This window comes from Rana temporaria, chromosome 5 (assembly GCF_905171775.1).
Source record: "Rana temporaria chromosome 5, aRanTem1.1, whole genome shotgun sequence".
NCBI classification, from domain to species: domain Eukaryota; kingdom Metazoa; phylum Chordata; class Amphibia; order Anura; family Ranidae; genus Rana; species Rana temporaria.
The window spans coordinates 377342875-377363481 of NC_053493.1; the positions used below are offsets into that span (position 1 = coordinate 377342875).

At 46.5% G+C, this 20607-nt stretch overlaps 1 protein-coding gene across 1 annotated transcript in view; it reads left to right on the forward strand.

The window, feature by feature from the left end:
* The window catches only part of LOC120941315 (fibrocystin-L-like), a 319487-nt gene that overhangs the window by 223854 nt on the left and 75026 nt on the right, over positions 1-20607 (forward strand). The window contains exons 50-53 of the mRNA XM_040354640.1: positions 1935-2964; positions 6430-6621; positions 6921-7072; positions 16816-16975. Coding sequence (XP_040210574.1) covers positions 1935-2964; positions 6430-6621; positions 6921-7072; positions 16816-16975 — 1534 coding nt within the window. The remainder of the gene's footprint in view (positions 1-1934; positions 2965-6429; positions 6622-6920; positions 7073-16815; positions 16976-20607) is intronic.

Genomic DNA, 20607 nt, shown 5'->3' on the forward strand with positions numbered 1-20607 from the left:
AATGGGGACGTACATGTACGCCAATATGCACAGCAGTGCCATTCTGCCGAAGCACATCGGAGTGCGAGGGGTCGGCAATGGGTTAACATTGTATTGACACTCCCAGCAGTTCTCATATGGCAGTGGGTACTGCCTTGCGTGTCAGGTGTGATGCGGCAACCCGCAGTGGATTTGCAGTGTTCTTGCATCGCACACTGTGAACCGGGACTGAATATCAGTTTTGAGTGGACTAATATTATCAATATGAAAAATGGGAAAATGTGCGCTAGTCCAAAAAATAGTGAAACAAAAAGCAGCTGCATAAAATGTGACTAAAATTCTAAATGTGCAGATGGTGAAAATGTAGCGCTAAGTGTTCAGAGGGTTCATACATATATAAAATGAGTCCCAAAAATCTTGAGCAGACATAAAAGATGAAATTAAAATCCACATAAAGGTGATATGTGACAAAGATTGTCCATTCAAAAAACAATAAAAGAAAAGATGAAGCTGGACGTGGACCAAATAGACCATCAAGTAACCCTTCTTGCGGAGAGATACATAGAGGTAGAATACTCTTACCGGAGTTGATGGATCTACCTGTCAGCGGCAGCAGATCATTAAAGAATAAGAAATCCTAGTGGTGAGTCTCGGCAGCTTGTATGAAGGCTCTCACTGCTGAAAACCGTAGATGGTGAGCATGGACCCAGAATACAGCCGTGGACAATCTTTATTCGAGAAAACCAAGACCGGAGAGGAACTCAGGGTGCACTAGATGTCATTATAGTGGCGCGGCTTTTTCTTTGTTTATATTTCCTTGTGATTCACACGCCAGCTGCTGCCTAGGGTCAGGGGTGGGGAGACATTAGCGCAGTTTTTGTTTTGTGTCGATGTCATTATAGTTCTTTAAAAAAATGAAGAAAAACTACCAGTCCTTTTCAGGGCTGTAGATGGCACATTGGAGCGAGGATCCCTTCCAGGGCCGATCCGCCCTATAGGGCTCACTATGCAAGCCGCTTAGGGCCCAGCAAAGCTGCGAAGGGCCCCCCAAATTACTAGAGGCCCCGCCTGGTGAGAAGTCATTTTCCCCCCCTCACCCCCGCTTCTCAACTCGCTGGCTGCATGGGAGAAGAGGTAAGAAGTCAGCACCCCCTGCTTCTCAATTTAATGTAAGATGTCATTTTCGACAGCAGAACACCCCCTCCCCCGCTTCTCAACTTTCTTTAATGTGACATGTCACTGTCGTCAGCGCCCCCCGCTTCTCATTTTTAATGTGCTATGTCATTTTGCTTAGGACCCCAGGGAGGTCAGGATCGGCACTGCTCCCTTCACATGTTCTTTCCTGTCTTCGAATACTCAGTATTCGGAGACAGGAAAGAACGTGTAAAAGGAGCCTCGCTCCAATGTGCCATCTACAGCCCTGAAAAGGACTGGTAGTTTTTCTTCATTTTTTTAAGAACTATAATGACATCTAGTGCACCCTGAGTTCCTCTCCGGCCTGGGATTTCTCGAATAAAGATTGTCCACGGCTGTATTCTGGGTCCATGCTCACCATTAACGGTTTTCAGCAGTGAGAGCCTTCATACAAGCTGCCGAGACTCACCACTAGGATTTCTTATGCTTTAATGATCTGCTGCCGCTGACAGGTAGATCCATCAACTCCAGTAAGAGTATTCTACCTCTATGTATCTCTCCGCAAGAAGGGTTACTTGATGGTCTATTTGGTCCACGTCCAGCTTCATCTTTTCTTTTATTGTTTTTTGAATGGACAATCTTTGTCACATATCACTTTTATGTGGATTTTAATTTCATCATTATTGTCTGCTCATGATTTCGGGGACTCATTTTGTATATGTATGTTCCCTCTGAACACTTAGCGCTACATTTTCATCACCTAATATTATCAATAGCATAAGCATTTCAAAACAGAAACATTGTAAATATTTGTCTTTCAGATTTTCCATGCAGGTCAAGCTTTCCGGTTGGGACGTTATCCTATTAACTGGCATTTAATGGGTGATGTCCAGTATAAGTCATATGTACGGGGCTGTGGAATCCACCAGACCTACAACAGAGCAATAACTATACACAACACTCACCATCTTCTTGTTGAATACAACGTCATTTATGATATAATGGGAGGAGCCTTCTTCATTGAGGATGGCATAGAACATGGCAATGTGCTTCAGTACAACCTGGCAGTATTTGTCCAGCAAAGTACCAGTCTACTGAACGATGACATTACACCAGCAGCGTATTGGGTAACAAATCCAAACAACACCATTAGGCACAATGCAGCTGCTGGTGGCACACATTTTGGTTTTTGGTACAGAATGAATGACCACCCAGATGGTCCATCCTATGACCCGAACATTTGCCAGAAACGAGTGCCACTTGGTGAATTTTACAACAACACTGTCCATTCTCAGGGATGGTATGGCATCTGGATATTTCAAGAATACTTTCCCATGGTAGAAGGATCTTGCAGTTCTTCTACACCATCTCCTGCTGTTTTCAAATCATTGACCACATGGAACTGTCAGAAAGGGGCTGAATGGGTAAATGGAGGGGCTCTTCAGTTTCATAACTTCACCATGGTAAATAATGAAGATTCTGGCATAGAAACCAAGAGAGTTCTTCCATCTTACGTTGGTGGATGGGGTGAGACCTATGGAGCTGTCCTTAAGAATGCCATAATTGTGGGCCATCTGGATGAACTAGGACTTGGCTCTAGTTTTTGCACAGCTAGGGGCATAACTCTACCATTCGATGAAGGACTGACAGTATCATCAGTCAAGTTTATGAATTTTGACAGACCAAACTGTGCAGCGATTGCAGTGACATCAATTGCTGGAGTGTGCATTGACAGGTGTGGAGGATGGAATGCAAGGTTTAATGGAATACAATATTTTAATGTACCCAACAAGGCTGGATTCCGGTGGGAACATGAAGTTGTTTTAACTGACATGGATGGAACTCTTACAGGTAAAATGATTTGGTTTAAAATTGGGTTAGTACTAATGAATATTATCTAGAGCCATGCCCAAAAAACAAAGAAGATAATCGAGCACCCAATGTAATCATAGAAATTACCCACCTCCCAACCAAACAAAAAACTACAATTCCTGTATAGATTATATACTGTATATCCATTCCTCCAAATTATTGAGTTCAGTTGTTTTTAGTGAAGGAACATGTTAATGCTACAGCATACAAAGATATTTTACACAATTTTATGACCACCGTTTAGGAAAACCCATTTTCAGTCCCAGCATGACTACACACAAAAAGCCAGCTTCTTAAAAACATGGTTTGGAAACTTTGATGTGGAAAGTCACAAGTCAACTATTTAGGCTGAATGGGCACACACTCTAAAATCTTTTGCCAAGCATTCCAAAAAAGAGTGAAGACTGCTACAGTGGCAAATAGAGATGGGGAGGGTTTCCATATTAAAGACAATGTTCAACAAGCTTACAGTATATAGATGTGCTGATCAGGTGTTCACAACCCTTTAGGAATATAGGGCCAGATCCACAAAAACCTGACGTAACTTAAAAAATCCAATTTAAGTTACACTGCCTTAAAGTTTCTACCTAAGTGCCTGATCCACAAAGCACTTATCTAGAAATTTCAGGCTGTGTAACTAAAATTCCGCCGGCGCAAGGCGTTCCTATTCAAATGGTGCGAGTCCCATTTAAATGAGGCGCGCTCCCGCGCCGGCCGTACTGCGCATGCGCGCCGGCCGTACTGCGCATGCGCGAAGTTACGTTACGCCGAGTTTTGAGGATCGCGACGGCTTAAAGTTGCGTCGGGGATAAAAAAAATGACAGCGGCATGCATTCCTGAGGGAGAACTCCATGCCCATTTTCAAAGAAAAAAACGGCATGGGTTCCCCCCCCCAGGAGCATACCAGGCCCTTAGGTCTGGCATGGGTTGTAAGGAGACCCCCCCACGCCGAAAAATTGACGTAGGGGGTCCCCCTACAATCCATACCAGACCCGTATCCAAAGCACGCTACCCGGCCGGCCAGGAAGGGAGGGGGGACGAGCGAGCGCCCCCCCCCCCCTCCTGAGCCGTGCCAGGCCGCGTGCCCTCAACATGGGGGGGTTGGGTGCTCTGGGGCAGGGGGGCGCACTGCGGGCCCCCCCACCCCAGAGCACCCTGTCCCCATGTTGATGAGGACAGGACCTCTTCCCGACAACCCTTGCCATTGGTTGTCGGGGTCTGCGGGCGGAGGCTTATCGGAATCTGGGAGTCCCCTTTAATAAGGGGGCCCCCAGATACTGGCCCCCCACCCTAAGTGAATGGATATGGGGTACATCGTACCCCTATCCATTCACCTGGAGGCAAAAAGTAAAAGTTAATAAACACACAACACAAGGCTTTTTAAAATATTTTATTATTCTGCTCCGGACGCCCCCCCTGTCTTCGTTATTAGCTCAATTACCAGGGGGGGCTTCTTCTTCCGCTCTCCGGGGGTCTTCTCCGCTCTCCGGGGGGGGTTTCTTCTTCCACTCTCCGGGGGGGGGCTTCTCCGGACTCCGGGGGTCTTCTTCCATCTTCTCCCCTCTTCCGCTCTTGACTCGGCGAACCCCGGTTCTTCTGCAGCTCTCCGGTGCCTTCTTCTTCAGCGCTGGCTGCCTGCTATGTTTGTGTGTTAGCTCAATTTCTAACAGGCAGCCAGCGCGGTCTTCTGTGGCATCAGGGTCTTCTGGTCTTCTGTTCTTCCGATGTTGCCTCGTCGCCTCTTGTCGCTGTAATGATGGAAGCGCGCCTTGCATCCCATTTATATAGGCATCACCGTCCCATCATGCTCCGGTAGGTACCCACGTGGTGGGTGCACGTGGGTAGGCACCCACCACGTGGGTACCTGCCGGAGCATGATGGGACGGTGATGCCTATATAAATGTGATGCAAGGCGCGCTTCCATCATTACAGCGACAACAGGCGACGAGGCAACATCGGAAGAAAGGAAGAGAAGACCCTGACGCCACAGAAGACCGCGCTGGCTGCCTGTTTGAAATCGAGCTAACACACAAACATAGCAGGCAGCCAGCGCTGAAGAAGAAGGCACCGGAGAGCTGCAGAAGAACCGGGGTTCGCCGAGTCAAGAGCGGAAGAGGGGAGAAGATGGAAGAAGACCCCCGGAGTCCAGAGAAGCCCCCCCCCAGAGAGCGGAAGAAGAAACCCCCCCCGGAGAGCGGAGAAGACCCCCGGAGAGCGGAAGAAGAAGCCCCCCCTGGTAATTGAGCTAATAACGAAGACAGGGGGGGCGTCCGGAGCAGAATAATAAAATATTTTAAAAAGCCTTGTGTTGTGTGTTTATTAACTTTTACTTTTTGCCTCCAGGTGAATGGATAGGGGTACGATGTACCCCATATCCATTCACTTAGGGTGGGGGGCCGGTATCTGGGGGCCCCCTTATTAAAGGGGACTCCCAGATTCCGATAAGCCTCCGCCCGCAGACCCCGACAACCAACGGCAAGGGTTGTCGGGAAGAGGTCCTGTCCTCATCAACATGGGGACAGGGTGCTCTGGGGTGGGGGGGCCCGCAGTGCGCCCCCCTGCCCCAGAGCACCCAACCCCCCCATGTTGAGGGCACGCGGCCTGGCACGGCTCAGGAGGGGGGGGGCGCTCGCTCGTCCCCACTCCCTTCCTGGCCGGCCGGGTAGCGTGCTTTGGATACGGGTCTGGTATGGATTGTAGGGGGACCCCCTACGTCAATTTTTCGGCGTGGGGGGGTCTCCTTACAACCCATGCCAGACCTAAGGGCCTGGTATGCTCCTGGGGGGGAACCCATGCCGGTTTTGTTTTTTACAAATTGCCGTGGAGTTCTCCCTCGGGAAAGCATACCAAATGCCGTCGCTGGAATGGGCCTTTACAAGGTGTAACTAGTTTACACTTTGTAGAACGAGCCCTAATTTTACACTTGCAAAATAACACTTACGGCGCAAAAAGGAAGCTAGAAAGCTTTGTGGATCGCCTTAAGTGCTAATTTGCATACTAGCAACGGCATTTCGACTCGAAATGCCCCCAGCGGCGGATGCGGTACTGCATCCTAAAATTAGGCAGTGTAATTCAATTACACATGCCGGATCTTCTGTGTAACTTTGGAAAAAGCCTTTTGAGGATCGTTTCCAAAGTTACACACAGACTGAACAGCAGTTAAGTCGGAGTATCTCTTTTGAGGATAACCCCCATAGTGTAGTTGGGAATGCTCAGATACTCCATCAGCCTCTCAGCGTGGTGGTTGCCTTAATTTGAAGCTTGCATAAGCCAATGCTGGAATCAGAAAGGTTAATCAGCATCGTTTACCTATTTTGTACAGTGAGTAGGTACAATGGCTCTAAATATCTGCATCCACCAGCAAATCCTAGAATTTACAGAGATAAAATACTGCTTTTTATGACCCACAGTTTTGAAATTATGAAAAACATTCTTTTCATTTAGGAAAAACAGGAGCAAAGGTGGTACCAGCAAGTGGACTGCTTGACCCAACACAGTGTAGCCAACATAGTGATTGGAGTGCTGGTTTCCCTGGTTTTGTCTGTAACTCTACTGTCAGTTTTCACCGACTGGCATTCAATAACCCATCTCCATCCTCCCTTCTCTGGAAAGATGTCATCATTTCCAACTCCTTTGGTAAGTTTTTCTTGGTTTATTGGCTTTGCACAAGATCTTAGTAAACTCCAAGTAAATATGTAGCAATGTTTCCGATAGCTGCATGTACTCGGATAAAGCTTTTCTCTTCTCTTCTCTTCTCTTCTCTTCTCTTCTCTTCCTATCCTTTACCTTCTCATTTTGTTTTTCTTTTCTTTTATTTTCCTGTTACTACTCCTTTTTATTTTTCTTCCTTCTTTCACCCCACCCTTTTTTATACTCTTTTGACCAGTTCTCAAGGTTTTTTTTTGTTACCTCTATTATGTTTGTATTCAATTTAGGTCTCACTGTTGTCCCCTGCTTACTTAAACGTTTAACTCACCCCGGTGGATGGATGGCCTTACTGCCTAATGCCAATTCCTTCAATTGGTACTTCAGAAATGCAAATTTCATCACAAATATTTCCTACACTTCCACTTTCTATGGCTTTAAGGTAAATTAATATAATTATTTAGCAGATAAACCTAATTTATGATGAGAATTTTAAGGCTGCATTCACACTAGCCTCCTTCATTTGGTTTATGCTAAAGTTTTACTAAACTCACAACAGTACAATCAGCCTGTCAATGCAGGAGAGCTATAGAAGTCACAAGACTGTTATATAAAGGGTACTTGGCAGTTTATATTTACTAAAATAATTGCATTTCCATGTTTTGTGTACTGTGGGAGACCAGATATAGTGAATGCAGGCTACTGGGTTTAGTAACACTTTAAACAGGATACCTGGGAGGTATAAACAAACTTTATGCTCCTCGGATCAATTTCTCCTGCACTTACATGTACTTGTGTTTTACATGTTTTTTGCATTCAGAGTATCTGACCTTGAAGCAAAGAATCTTATATCTCTAAATACAGCTAAACTGAAAGTATATAAAAGAATGTAAACACACAGTGTAAATTTACATCTATTGCATGCATTTATACACATTTGTAAATGTCCTTTAAACACATAGTAACACATGTATGTCATTGTCAGTTTGAATGAGGCCTAAGAGTGTTGTGTTCATTATTAGAATGCCACTTTATATGAAAGTAAGAACTTAGGGCCAGATCCACAGCCAGCGGGTGTAACTTAAATATTCGGATTTAAGTTACACCGCCGGAAAATTTCTACCTAAGTGCCCGATCCACAAAGCACTTACCTAGAAATTTTCTGCGGTGTAACTTAAATCCGGCCGGCGCAAGGCGTGCCCAATCTAATGGGGCGAGTCCCATTTAAATTAGGCGTGCTCCCGCGCCGGACGTACTGCGCATGCTCCCGACGCGATTTTCCCGACGTGCATTGCGCGAAATTACGTTACGCCGAGTTTGTGAATCGCGCCGGGAAAAAAAAGAGATGCGGCGGGGAAAAAAAAAAAAAAAAAAATTTACAGCGTCGCGGGAAAGAAGGGTCTACTTTTACATGGTGTACTAACTTTACACTATGTAAAAGTAGCCCTAATTTTGCGTTTGCAAACTAACAACTTCCGGAGACTTCACGAAGGGAAACCGATTTGTGGATCTTCGTAAGTGCTAATTTGCATACCCGACGCGGCATTTCGACGAGAAATGCCCCCAGCGACGGCCGAGGTACTGCATCCTAAGATCCAACAGTGTAAGTCCCTTACACATGTCGGATCTTCTGCCTATCTATGAGAAACTGATTCTGTGGATCAGTTCCATAGATAGTAACAGGGATACGACGGCCAATTGAAGACTACTAGAGATCACTGATACATATCCTTCAGTCATGATTCCTGCCACCTGGTCTGGGAGTGCGTTCCAGAACACCACCTGACCTGACCTAGCCCTAAATATTTACCTTTGATAAAACAAGTTAGAAATGGCAGCTTTTGTTTCTGACAGGTTCCCTTTTAAGAATTTATTCACATTCCTGCAGATTGGCTTGATGCCTCACTAAGGTGTCTTGAAAAAGGTATTTTTTTAATGCTGAAGTTTAGACATGGACTGTTTTCCATAGGTACATCGGTCCAGTTTGAAGCAAAGTAAGTATGCATATGAAAAGCAATCTCTGATTATAAAAGATAGAGATGATGTCACCACCTGAACTCGCCACCTCTTCCAATAAGAGAATGCTTTGTAAAACTGTTCTCTAAATGGAGCCCATGTGGAATTAGCGACCTTCTGTGTTCACAATACACAATGCTTGGCACAGGACTCAGAAGATAATGTTGATCACTGTCATAGAGGTGCCTACTGCAGTAATATCCAGCTTCCACAGGGATCGGCCAGGTATGGCACATACGGTACATATTTACATCGGTCCATGCTGGGCCAATGTAACTGTGGAAAATAGTTCCTGCATAAACTTCAGAACATTAGAACACATCTCCCCATTAGTAAACTTCCGGTTCCGGCGCCGCATGGAGTGACAGCGCTTCTCCTCAGCTCCCGCAGCACAATCAAGAATCGGCTTTTTAAACCTGCCAGAGAGCCCCCCCGAGTCTCACTCTTCACCTGGACGAGGCATCCAGCGCCCATGGACCGATTTGTGGAGAAATCGGGCGCCTGCACGACCACAGCCCAGACGGCTTCACCTCCGCCGGCGCTCTCCCAAATCGAGGCCCCGGTCGCGGCCTACTCCGCTCCGCGGCCCACCGCACCTCAGGCGGACATGGAGGTAAGCGACAGCACCTCCCTCCCTCCTCCTCCACATGTACCACAGCCCCAGCAGACGGGGGACAACACCACCGAACGCATTGCCCAGGCCGTGGCGGCGTTATTATCCCCCATGATTGCGGCTTTAGTGGAAAAAGCCGTAAATGCAGGGATGGCACAAATTAAGGCCCAGATGGGGGAACACGGCAAAAGGCTTAATGACATTGAACACCGTCTTTCTAACGCTGAGGATGAGCTTTACCAAGCCCAGGCCATAGAGCATGCCCAAGAGAAAACTAACCAGTACGTATTACAAAAGTTAGATGATTTGGAGAATAGGGCGTCACTCCAATCATCCGCCCTGTCTGAGTTTTGCTCTCGACGCATCCCAGAAGCACTAGGCCTCGTAGGCCCTTACATGGTAGAAAGGGCGCACCGCATGGGGGGCTTTTAACTCTGAACGCAAATCCCTGCGGCCCATTATTGCTAAGTATCTCAACTATGCTGACAAGTCCCTTATTCTGCAAACCTTCCGGCAAGCCCGCCAACTACAAATCGATGGTGTAAAAGTGCTGGTTTTTGCGGACTACTCCATCGAGGTGTCAAAGAAAAGGAAGGCCTTCCAGCAGGTGTGCTCGGAACTATTTAAACAACAAATTAAATTCTCTCTGGCCTTTCCGGCGATTCTCCGCCTCAAAGCACCGAACGGAGATCATCTGACCTTTCAGGACCCCGCCGAAGCAGAAGCTTTTGTACGGTCGCGCCTTGCGGATCCGCACCCCCACTCACCCTCTAAGGCTGCCCCCCTCAACAGGCCCTTGGACCAAAGGAGCCCCCGTAAAGAATCTCCCAAACGCTTCAGGGCCTCAGCCCAGGAATTTCCTCGACACACCACATAATAGCGGACCTGCTGTATGTCTCTCTCCTCTTACTGACCCCCTCCCCTAGGGGCACGCTCCATACCCTGTTCCGTATGTTTAGCGCTCGATTCCTCTGACTGTTGGACCATCCACCGAGTCCCTCCCCACGATGTGAGGACCCCTGCTGCTCTGCCGTGGGGACAGGTAGATTTATTTCACTATGGCCTCTATGCTACACCCGTGGTAGATGATACAATGCTCCAATTGTTATCGCTGGTCATTTTTGTTTGCTATGCATCATTAGTTGTTGTCTCCCCACGAACCTATGTTTGCACTGCTTTTTTTTGTCTTGACTATCGAAATGTGCCACCTGGCTTCACTGTACGCAACCCTTGTCCATTTATCCCCATCTCGGGTATCTGACTACATGTCGTTTGGTCCCTGCACTTTGATCTGGGCTCCCGGGCAACATGTTGTCGGGATCGTGACATGGGGGCTGGCTTCGTACGGTGACTCCATGCGGAAAAAAGTGAAGTTCTTACAAATGTTGTTACTGTTTCTGTTGCCTATGTTTCAGGCCCTCCCCCCTTCACCCCCCTCACCTTCTACACCTTCTTCTCTCCCTCCCCTCCGGCGCATCCGTATACACCCGCCCTGCTCACCACTACCCCCCTGTGAGGTTCGGTACTACCCACCCCCTGTCGTGGCGACCCCCCTTAATCCCATATTTCTCGATCCCCTCCTTGGCCTTCTGCTCAAACCCCCCCCCCCCACAGGCCCCCTAACATGAGAATAATCTCCTGGAATGTGAAGGGACTCAGGACTCAGGTCCCCGAATAAGAGGATGAAGATCCTTAGACACCTGAAAAGGCTCAAGACAGACATTGCACTATTGCAGGAGACCCACCTATCTGCGTCTGACTTTTCCCGCATGCAAAAACTATGGGTGGGAACGGTCATAGGCTCAGAAGCCGTAGGTCGGAAAGCAGGTGTTCTCATATTAATACACAAAAATCTCCCATGCACGGTTCTCGCGGTGAACTCAGACACTCAGGGTAGACTTCTCTCAGCACAGGTCAGACTAGGCTCCAAGGAGCTGGTCGTCTCCAACGTTTACGCCCCCAATAGCCCCGGCAAGTCTTTCTATAGCGAACTCTCTGCGTGGCTCCTCCAAAATACCCACCTTCCTCACCTGATCGGTGGTGACTTCAACGACACCCTCCACCAGGTCGATGACAGGTCCTCCCCAAAGCACCTAAATCCCAGCCCAGACCCAAATCGCCCCTCACTTTTTGCGTCCACTATGGAATCCCTCCGCCTTCGTGACCTCTGGTGCCTAGCACATCCTGCTGATAGGGAATTTACTTTCTACTCCAACCCCCACTCTGTATTCACCAGGATAGACTACTTTTTTGGTTCTGACGATCTAATCCCTATGGTTTCGGCCACCGATATCCTCGATATTGCTGTCTCTGACTATGCCCCAGTCTCGATCTCACTCGACAACCTTGACCTCCCTCCGAACCCTAAGATCTGGCGCTTTCCCTCGTACCTTCACAACCATGCTGATTTCCAACGCTACATAGAAAAGGAATGGCTGGAATACTCCATGGCCAATGCCCCCCATATTACTTCCCCGAACCTCTTCTGGGACGCTGGTAAGGCATTCCTCAGGGGACGGATCATCTCTTATGCTGCCTCCTTCAAAAAAAACACTGTCTCCAAATACAAATTAGCTAGCGCACGACTACACCAGGCACAAAGGGCCCTCTACTCCTCTGACTCCCCAAAGGATAGGACCGAGTGGCATGCCGCTAAGAGTTCTTTCGACACCTGGGCAGACACATTAGAGTCAGTCAAAAAAGCACACCTAGATGCCACCCTTCACAAGTTTGGTAATAAATCGGGCAAATTGCTAGCCAGGTTATGCAAAGGTACCTTTAAACCCACTCATATCACTTCCCTGAGGGACTCTAGCGGCAACGTACACGCCACCCCCCCAACAATTAATGAGACGATGCTCCAGTACTACTCGGCCCTGTACACCCCCGACCCCATCCATAAACAAACGGCTGACGCCTTTCTGGAACGCCTAGAGATGCCTAAACTCACTCCCTCCCAATTGGAATCTCTAAACGCTCCCATATCCCTTGCTGAGATATAAAACACTATCCGCAAAACTGCCCCTTATAAGGCCCCGGGACCCGATGGCTTCACGGGAGAATTTTATAAGACACTACAAAACGTTCTAGAACCCACTCTCCACACGGTCTACTCCGGGATATGGTCCGGTGGATCATACCTTCCCTCGGGCAACCAGGCCATCATCAAATTACTATCCAAAAAGGGAAAAGACCCCCTAGAACCCGGCTCTTATAGACCGATATCTTTATTGAACCTGGATGTCAAAATCCTCTCCAAAATCGTGGCAAATAGGCTTTCTGACATTATCCCTTCCCTCATCCACCCAGCACAATCGGGCTTTGTGAAAGGTAGAACGGCTACTCTAAACCTCCGTAAAGTGATGCTAGCTCTGGAGCACGCCAAACAACACCCCAAAGGTGACTTTGCCATAATCACATTAGACGCAGAGAAGGCATTCGATAATGTCAGCTTCGAATGGCTCTCTCTTTCAATGGCCAAAATGGGCTTTTCCGGACCTTTTTGTCACCTTATCAATGCCATGTACACCTCTCCCTCAGCAAAACTAGTAGCAGCGGGACTCCTCTCGAAGGAATTTCGCCTCCACAAGGGGACCCGTCAAGGCTTCCCCCTCTCCCCACTCCTTTTCAACATAGCCTTAGAACCTTTATCCAGACATCTCAACCAGGTAGCCCCTTTACGTGGAATTAGGGTCGGTGTCCACGAACTCCGTTCCTCTCTGTTCGGCGACAACCATATTTTTATGGCGAATCCCTCTTTAGATATACTCACCGTCAAGAACGTTTTCGAAACTTTCCGTGTCTGCTCGGGTCTTCGGATTAATTATAGCAAGAGTGAGATCCTCCCCCTAGGCTCTTCACCGTCGCCCACTTGGTCATGTCACTCCATATTTTCGGTTGCCACTTCCCATATCACTTACCTCGGCATTAAGATCGGTAAAATGCCTTCCTCTCTGTACCACCTAAACTATCCCCCACTGATACAAAAGATTTCGCGAGAACTGGTGAACTGGTTGGATCTACCTCTCTCGCTTTTGGGAAGATGCCACCTGGTCAAAATGGTCAGCTTTGCCAGACTATTATATCCGATGCAGACCATTCCTTTACTCCTCCGACACAAAGAAGTCAAAACTCTAGAATTGGCTATTTCCAAATGTATTTGGCATGGCAAGAGACCACGTATTGCTTTAAAAAAGATGTGTCTTCCCAGAGGCGAGGGGGGTGTCAGTCTCCCGCATGTCAGACTCTACAATTTAGCTTGTTTGTTAAGATTTGGTCTAGACTGGATAACGCAATCCTCACGGTACTCAAATTATTCCCTTGAATCTGCCATGGTCCACCCCTTCTCCCTGGCAGCTCTCCTCCACTGCAAGTGGAAGTCGATCACCCCCATACTCCAACACAATTTACTGCTCAGGGACACTGTCATCGCCTGGAGGGAAAGTAGAAAAAGCCTTGGACTCTGCCCATTCATGTCAAGACACCTCCCGATCCAAGGAAACCCCAGTTTCACCCCAGGCACAGAGCACAAACCCTTCAAAGTCTGGCAAGAGAAGGGGCTCACACATTTCATTTCTATATGCGACCCTACAACTGGACACACTCTGACTTTCGACGCAGTAGCCAAGCTTTTCGCTCTACCCCAATCCCACGCTTTCCATTTCTGGCAATGCACGGACTTCCTACGCGCCATCTGCAATGAATGCAATAAAAGATTCTCCCCTAACTTCACAGACCGGCTACTATCGGAAGGCACGTACAAGATCTCAGACATATACAAACCCATGCTACTCAAGACCTCCCCCTCCTTGTCGTCTTCTTCAGTGGCTAACTGGGGCAAGGATTTTCCGGATGATGACCTGGTACATAAACTACTACAAGGATACAATGCTGTACAAAAACTAACTCCCAATGAAATCTGGAAGCAAACCCAACTCAAGATTCTCCATCGGGCCCACATCCCCTTCTTACGCTCTGCACAGGTGCCAGGCTCTTCCGATTGCCCTTTATGTCATCACCCACGGCCTTCCCTGACGCATCGTTTCTGGGCATGCTCTTTTATCTCCACTTTCTGGGACCAAGTCCTGGCATACATCTTCGAAGTCACCCTGCTGAAACTGCCTAAGGACCCCTTCCTCCTCATTTTTGGTTATTGGGACCCTCTGCTGCTACAATGGTCAAGGCAAGACGATCCTCCCGCCTCCGCTTCTACGTCCCCCGCACGACTATCCAAAGAATGGCCTTTACTCTGTCTACTTGTTGCACGAAGAGCCATTTTGAGAAACTGGATCTCTCCTCACCCCCCGTCGGTAACCCAGATCAAACAAGACATTCTCCTCCTTCTTTACAAAGAACGGGCCACCACAGACTTCCATCGGGCCACTACAAAAGCTCGCTTTCTTTCCATTTGGCAACCTTTTATGCTTTTGAACCTATCACAAGACGACTTGGATGCCTTTGATCAATTCTCCTTTTCCTTCTCAAAATCCAGGCCAACCTCACTCAAAGGAGGAGACCCCCCCTCGGATCCCTCTACTATTGCTACGGATTGACTCCCTACGCAAATACTCATGTGTCACCTCCCCCCCCCCGTAAACTGTATGCACAGCCTCTATTGTTATCCTATTTCTATTGTCTAGATGCGCTCACCCCCCCTCTCTCTTTCTATCCCCCCCCTCCCCTATAGCTCAAGTGCTATCCAATTCCAGTCAACCATACCCGATAGATTCCCCCAGCTAAGCGAAGGTCCCCCCCTCCCGCAACTATGTTTGATCCAACCTGTTCCCAAACCTTTCAGGGGTTTGTACCGCTGTATACTGCCTTTTGCTGATCGTTCTCAGTTCCTGCCTGCCCGCCCGTCGGGTTGGGCTATTTGATGTTGTATGTGTACGGTTCCAGTACCATGTGCACTTGTAACTTGTTATTCGCATTGATTTCATCTTATTTTATTGTTTGTAACTATTTTATAAAACTCAATAAACATATTTAAAAAAAAAAAAAAATAACACATCTCCTGAATCTGATATCAGCTAGGCAGTTTGTGAGCTACTTCTATTTTATGAGATTACAGTGAAAATCAAGATAAGCACGTTGGAAGATTAGGAGCAGAAAAAAAGACAGCACCATCTGCTGGTAATATCCATAATGTGGCGTGCAGTACTGAGGTCCACCAGCAGGTGTCTCCTGGCAGTTTGGAACTGTCAGAGGAACTTCTCCCTTCTGGTGTTATGTCATCTTTGGGCCTGCAGTACTGGCGTCCACCAGTGGATGGATCCTGCCAGTGTGGTGCAGATTTTACCTTCTGCAGTCTGGCGTCACCTGGGCTTGTTAGCAGGTAATAGTATAAATACTCGGCATGTGTATACTCACCTTGCCCTGGTATTGACCTGCAGCCTGCTTAGCTGTGAACCTGAACCCTAAACCTGTTGTGTCTGTTCCTGTATCCCTGGATCCTTGCTCTGCAGCCTGATTCCTTCCATCGTGTTCCTGTCTGCTTACCCCTGGCCCCCCATCTGCTGATCTCCTGTTTATGACCCTGGCCTGGCTTGACTAAGATTCTGTAACTCCCTTCTGCTATATATGCTGGTTGGTTTGCTATCACTGTTTTGGTTGTTTGGTTTGTTCACTCTGTTTGTATTGGTGGTGTTTTCACATTTATTTACCTTAAAGCGGGGTTCACCCAAAAAAAACTTTTTTTAACATTACAATCAGCCGAGTTGTCAGAATGACATTAGGCTGTTTTTTTTTATTTCATTGCCGTACATACCGTATTTTCACCGCCGCTTCCGGGTATGTAATCTGTAGGACTGGGTGTTCCTAATTGGCGCGTCACGAGTTGCCGAAAGAAGCCGAACGTCGGTGCACAGGCGCCGTATAGAGCCGACTCGCAGTCTGGCTTCTTTCGGCAACTCGTGACGCGCTGTATGCGCCGGTCGGAAGGATGTCAATCAATTAGGAATGCCCAGTCCTACAGATTACATACCCGGAAGCGGCGGTGAAAATACGGTATGTACGGCAATGAAATAAAAAAAATCAGCCTAATGTCATTCTGACAACTCGGCTGAATGTAATGTTAAAAAAAAAATAATTTGGGTGAACCCCCGCTTTAATAAACTTACCTACTTTCACCTATTTATGTTTGGGTTTCCTCTGTTGCAGTCCACACAGTTCTGATCTTATCTGATACATGACAGTTTCTCACCCTTCAAATTTTTGTTCCTTTCTTTCTAAGCAAAACAAGACAGGACTGTGAGCTCCTACTTTTGAAAACTTTCTGCAGCAGACTTGAATTGTTAAAAAGAGCCCATCTAACATTTGTCTTACTAATTTGACTATATGAGCTGATAGCTAGATAATGTAGCCATCAGGCAGCAGACAGACAATCAAACATAGAGGAAGAAAGGAGTCGTCTTCACTACACCATGCTATCATAGACAGCATACTTAAAATGTGGAATTCTGCATTTGTGTGATTTTAGTTGTATTAGGATATCTATTGCTCTTCTTTGCTGCACTATATTGCATTTATTACATGTTATGTTTTATATTTTTTTTCAGAGTGAGGACTATGTGATGATATCACACAACCTAACTCAGAGCCCAGATATGTTCAGAATAATTGATGGGCGTAATGGGTCTGCGCAGCCTCTGACCTACAACAACAATACTAATGGAGACTGGTACTTCAATGACAATACAACTACACTTAACTACCTGGGTAGGTGCATACTTAAAGTAGTTTGGCTGCCAATCAGCTGTTTTACTAGTAAGTTCAAGGATACTACTGTATGAAGTCTCTTAACTTTCTTTGGCTAACTCCAAATGCCTATTCTTTCCAAATTGTCTCTGAGGCTAGAAGGTGCCTGTGTGACTTGTATCATGTAAAGAAAGTGCTTGCAGCCTCAAGAATGTAAAGTAAAGCAAACATTTTCTGTTTTAAGAATATTCATCCAATTCTAATTGTTAGGCCTCGTACACATGACCGAACATGTCTGCTGAAACTGGTCTGCGGACCAGTTTCCGCGGACATGTTCAGTCGTGTGCAGGGCCGACCGGACCGGATTCCCGGCCTAGCGGACAGGTTTCCAGCGGACCAATGTTTCTTAGCATGCTAAGAAACATGCCTGCTGGAACCATGTCCATCGGACATGTCCGATGGTCAGTACGACTCATCGGACATGTCCGCTCGGCCGAAATCCCGCGCATGTGATTCGACGCATGCGTGGAAGCATTGAACTTCCGTGTCAGAGAACGTCGGTGTCGTCTACGTCACCGCGTTCTCTGTCCGCGGGGATTTCAGTTTGATGGTGTGTACAGCCATCAGACCGAAATCTCCGAGCGGACATGTCCGATGAAATCGGTCCGCGGACCGTTTTCATCGGACATGTCCCCTCGTCTGTACGAGGCCTTAGTGGGGTCAAGCTGATGTTTCTTCTCTACTGCAGTGGTGATAAAATTCAAGGGATGCAAATTACTTCTGGATTGCACAAATCTCTATCAGTGTATGTGTTTTTTTTTTGTTCAAGAAGGCTTATTCATTCCAAAATTGAACATTAAAAAGAAAGCACCATTTTTAAGCACCTTTGAATGACATTCATCAAGTCATTAAATGTACTGAGAATTTGCATGCAAAATAGGTTTCCATTTACAAAGCATACCTAAAAATATTTGCCCGGATTCAGATACAATGGTGTATCTATCGGCGGGCGTAACGTATCTCAGATACGTTACGCTGCCGTAAATTAGGGCGCAAGTTCCGTATTCAGAAAGAACTTGCGCCCTAAGTTACGGCGGCCAGTAGTTATGAAGTTAGGCAGGTTAAGCCAGTAAAAATAATTTAAAAAGGTAAGCAGCAGTAGTTTATCCCTAACCACTTTCCACTGAAGCTTTTGTAACAATATGGGGTGCACAGCAGCGCAACATACAGCGGAACAGAGCATTTGGTACTTGCCCGCTGTGATTTGCCCAGGTACAATGTGATTGCTGAGATTGGTCGCATGTTCACAGCGATCACATGTTCACAGGCAAATATTTGTCATCAATGGCTTTCTTTCAATATCCATTATTTACTACAGTGATCTCTGTGATTTGTTAGGGTGACCACATGGTATAAGCCCAGTCACAGCATCCATTTGCCATGTGTTAGCTGTGGCCAATCACAGCATTACAATATAAAACAAAAATGAAAGCCTTCATGATAGTTAAAATGATTGCTGTTACAGTGATCATCACTTTAACAAGCAATCGTGTTGTAAAAAGAAAATCCCAATCACCTCCCACTATGGTGACACTGTAACTGGTGATAGCATATAAAAAAAAAAGAAAAAATTTAAAAAAATATAAAAAAATATATATATATTTTTTTACATACTGTCACCAGTCCCCAGTGTCCCTAATCACTGCCACACACTCAGTGGCCCTAATCGCTGCTGCACTAGCCGCAGTGTCCCTGATTACCGCCACACCAGTCATATTGTCTTTGATCGCTGTCACACCAGTTACAATTCCCAGGATCACTGTCACGCCAGTTATAGTGTCCCTGATCGTGGGCACACCAATTACAGTGTCCAGGATCACTGCTACACCAGATTTTAGTGTCCCTGATCGTCGTCACAGCAATTACAATGTCCCTGATCTGCACCACAACAGTCATAGTGTCACTATTAGGACTTTTTCACCTGTTCAGAAATGTTCAGATCGATGCAAAAAAAGAAAGAAATGTCAGGATGACTCTTCAGAGAGCATTTGACTGGCAGTGAAAAGGCATTGTATCACCTCCTCATCACCTGCTGTAACGCCTTGGACCCTGAATGGACGCCTGAAAGGGTCACGATCAGCGTACAGGGGGTATAATTCCTGCCACAGCTGTGAAGCAAAGCATGGCAGTCATGGCATTTGTACACCTCTGGCTGCTGCCTCTGCAGATAAAGGGAATGGCAGTTGAGAGGTGGTAGTACTGTAGCTCAACCAAAAGGTTTTACTGCCCCCGACCTCACGTGTGAATGAGCTCTAATAGTGCAGCCAGTCACAAACCTACAATCAATACCACACCAGCCATATGGTCACCTGACCAGTGTAGCTAAAATCAGTCTTACTGATCGCCAGTATACCAGTGCAGCAAGAAACAGTCTTCCTGACCACTGCCACACCAGTTTCAGTGTCTCCAGGCCAGTGTATGCCAGTAACAGTGTTCCTTATAACCGCCACACCAATGCAGTATTGCCTCTGCCGGCCACCTGTACTAACTTTGGCTTGTTTAGTGGAAACATTTGTGCCTGTTGCCTGGACTGATCCTTTGCCTGTTTGCTGGCCATCTCTGCCTGTGTATTAACTGATCCATCTGCTCATCCCGTTGGATATGTTCCTCCGAGACACCAGTCCCAGCCACCCCCTGTGAATAACTGCATAACCAAAGTCTTTTGTTCTTCCTTTATTTATGGGGCAGCCAAAAGACTTACTATGCCTCTTAGAAAATACATTGGGGTGTTTGCTTTCCAAAATGTTGTCATTTTAAGGGTGTTTCCATTGTTCTGGTGCTCCAGGGCCTCCAAAAATGTAATAAGTAGGCAGGAAAATAGATGCATAATTTATGCCCCTAGAAAGCTTGAGGATGCTCCTTGGATTTTGGGCCCCTCTGTGTGGTATGCCCATACTCGGGAGGAGTAGCAGAATGTGTTCTGGGATGTAATTCTAAGTATGCCTATGATGTGTGTTAGAACTATCTTATTAATTTTTGTATAGATATGGTCCAGAAAAGATAGTTTCACCCAGAGAAAAAGGCACCTAATCCCAAATAGGTAAAGAACGTTTTTCCCCAAAAAAAAGGGAAAGGAAAGGGGATAATTTGCGGTGCGTGTTTTTATGAGATGATTGTGATGAGAAAGCATAAATTCTTTGTTATAAAATTTACAAAAAATACTTTATTCATTTAGAGATACAAAATATACAATACACAAAAAATTCTTAAAAATAAGTGGACAAGCAGTTATTGAATTGATTCTGTGGGTAACAGGAAACATCATTCAGTTGAAGGAAAGATGCAACTGGAAAGGAAATCGCATAGACCCAAATGCCCTTTTTTTGGGGGAAAAAACGCTCTCTATCTTATTAATTGACAACTTTGTTTATAACAAAATACATTTCATTTTATAACTTGCATTTCCCAAAAACTTGTTGCAAAAAGTGACATTTTTAAAAGACTTATTATGGCTCTCAGAAAATACTTTGGAGTGTTTGCTTTCAAAATTGAGTAATTTTGTGGGTCTTTCCACTGTCCTGGTGCTCCCGGGCCTCAGCACATGTGGTTGGTATTCAGGAAATGATATGCATAATTTATGCAAAATGTATGCT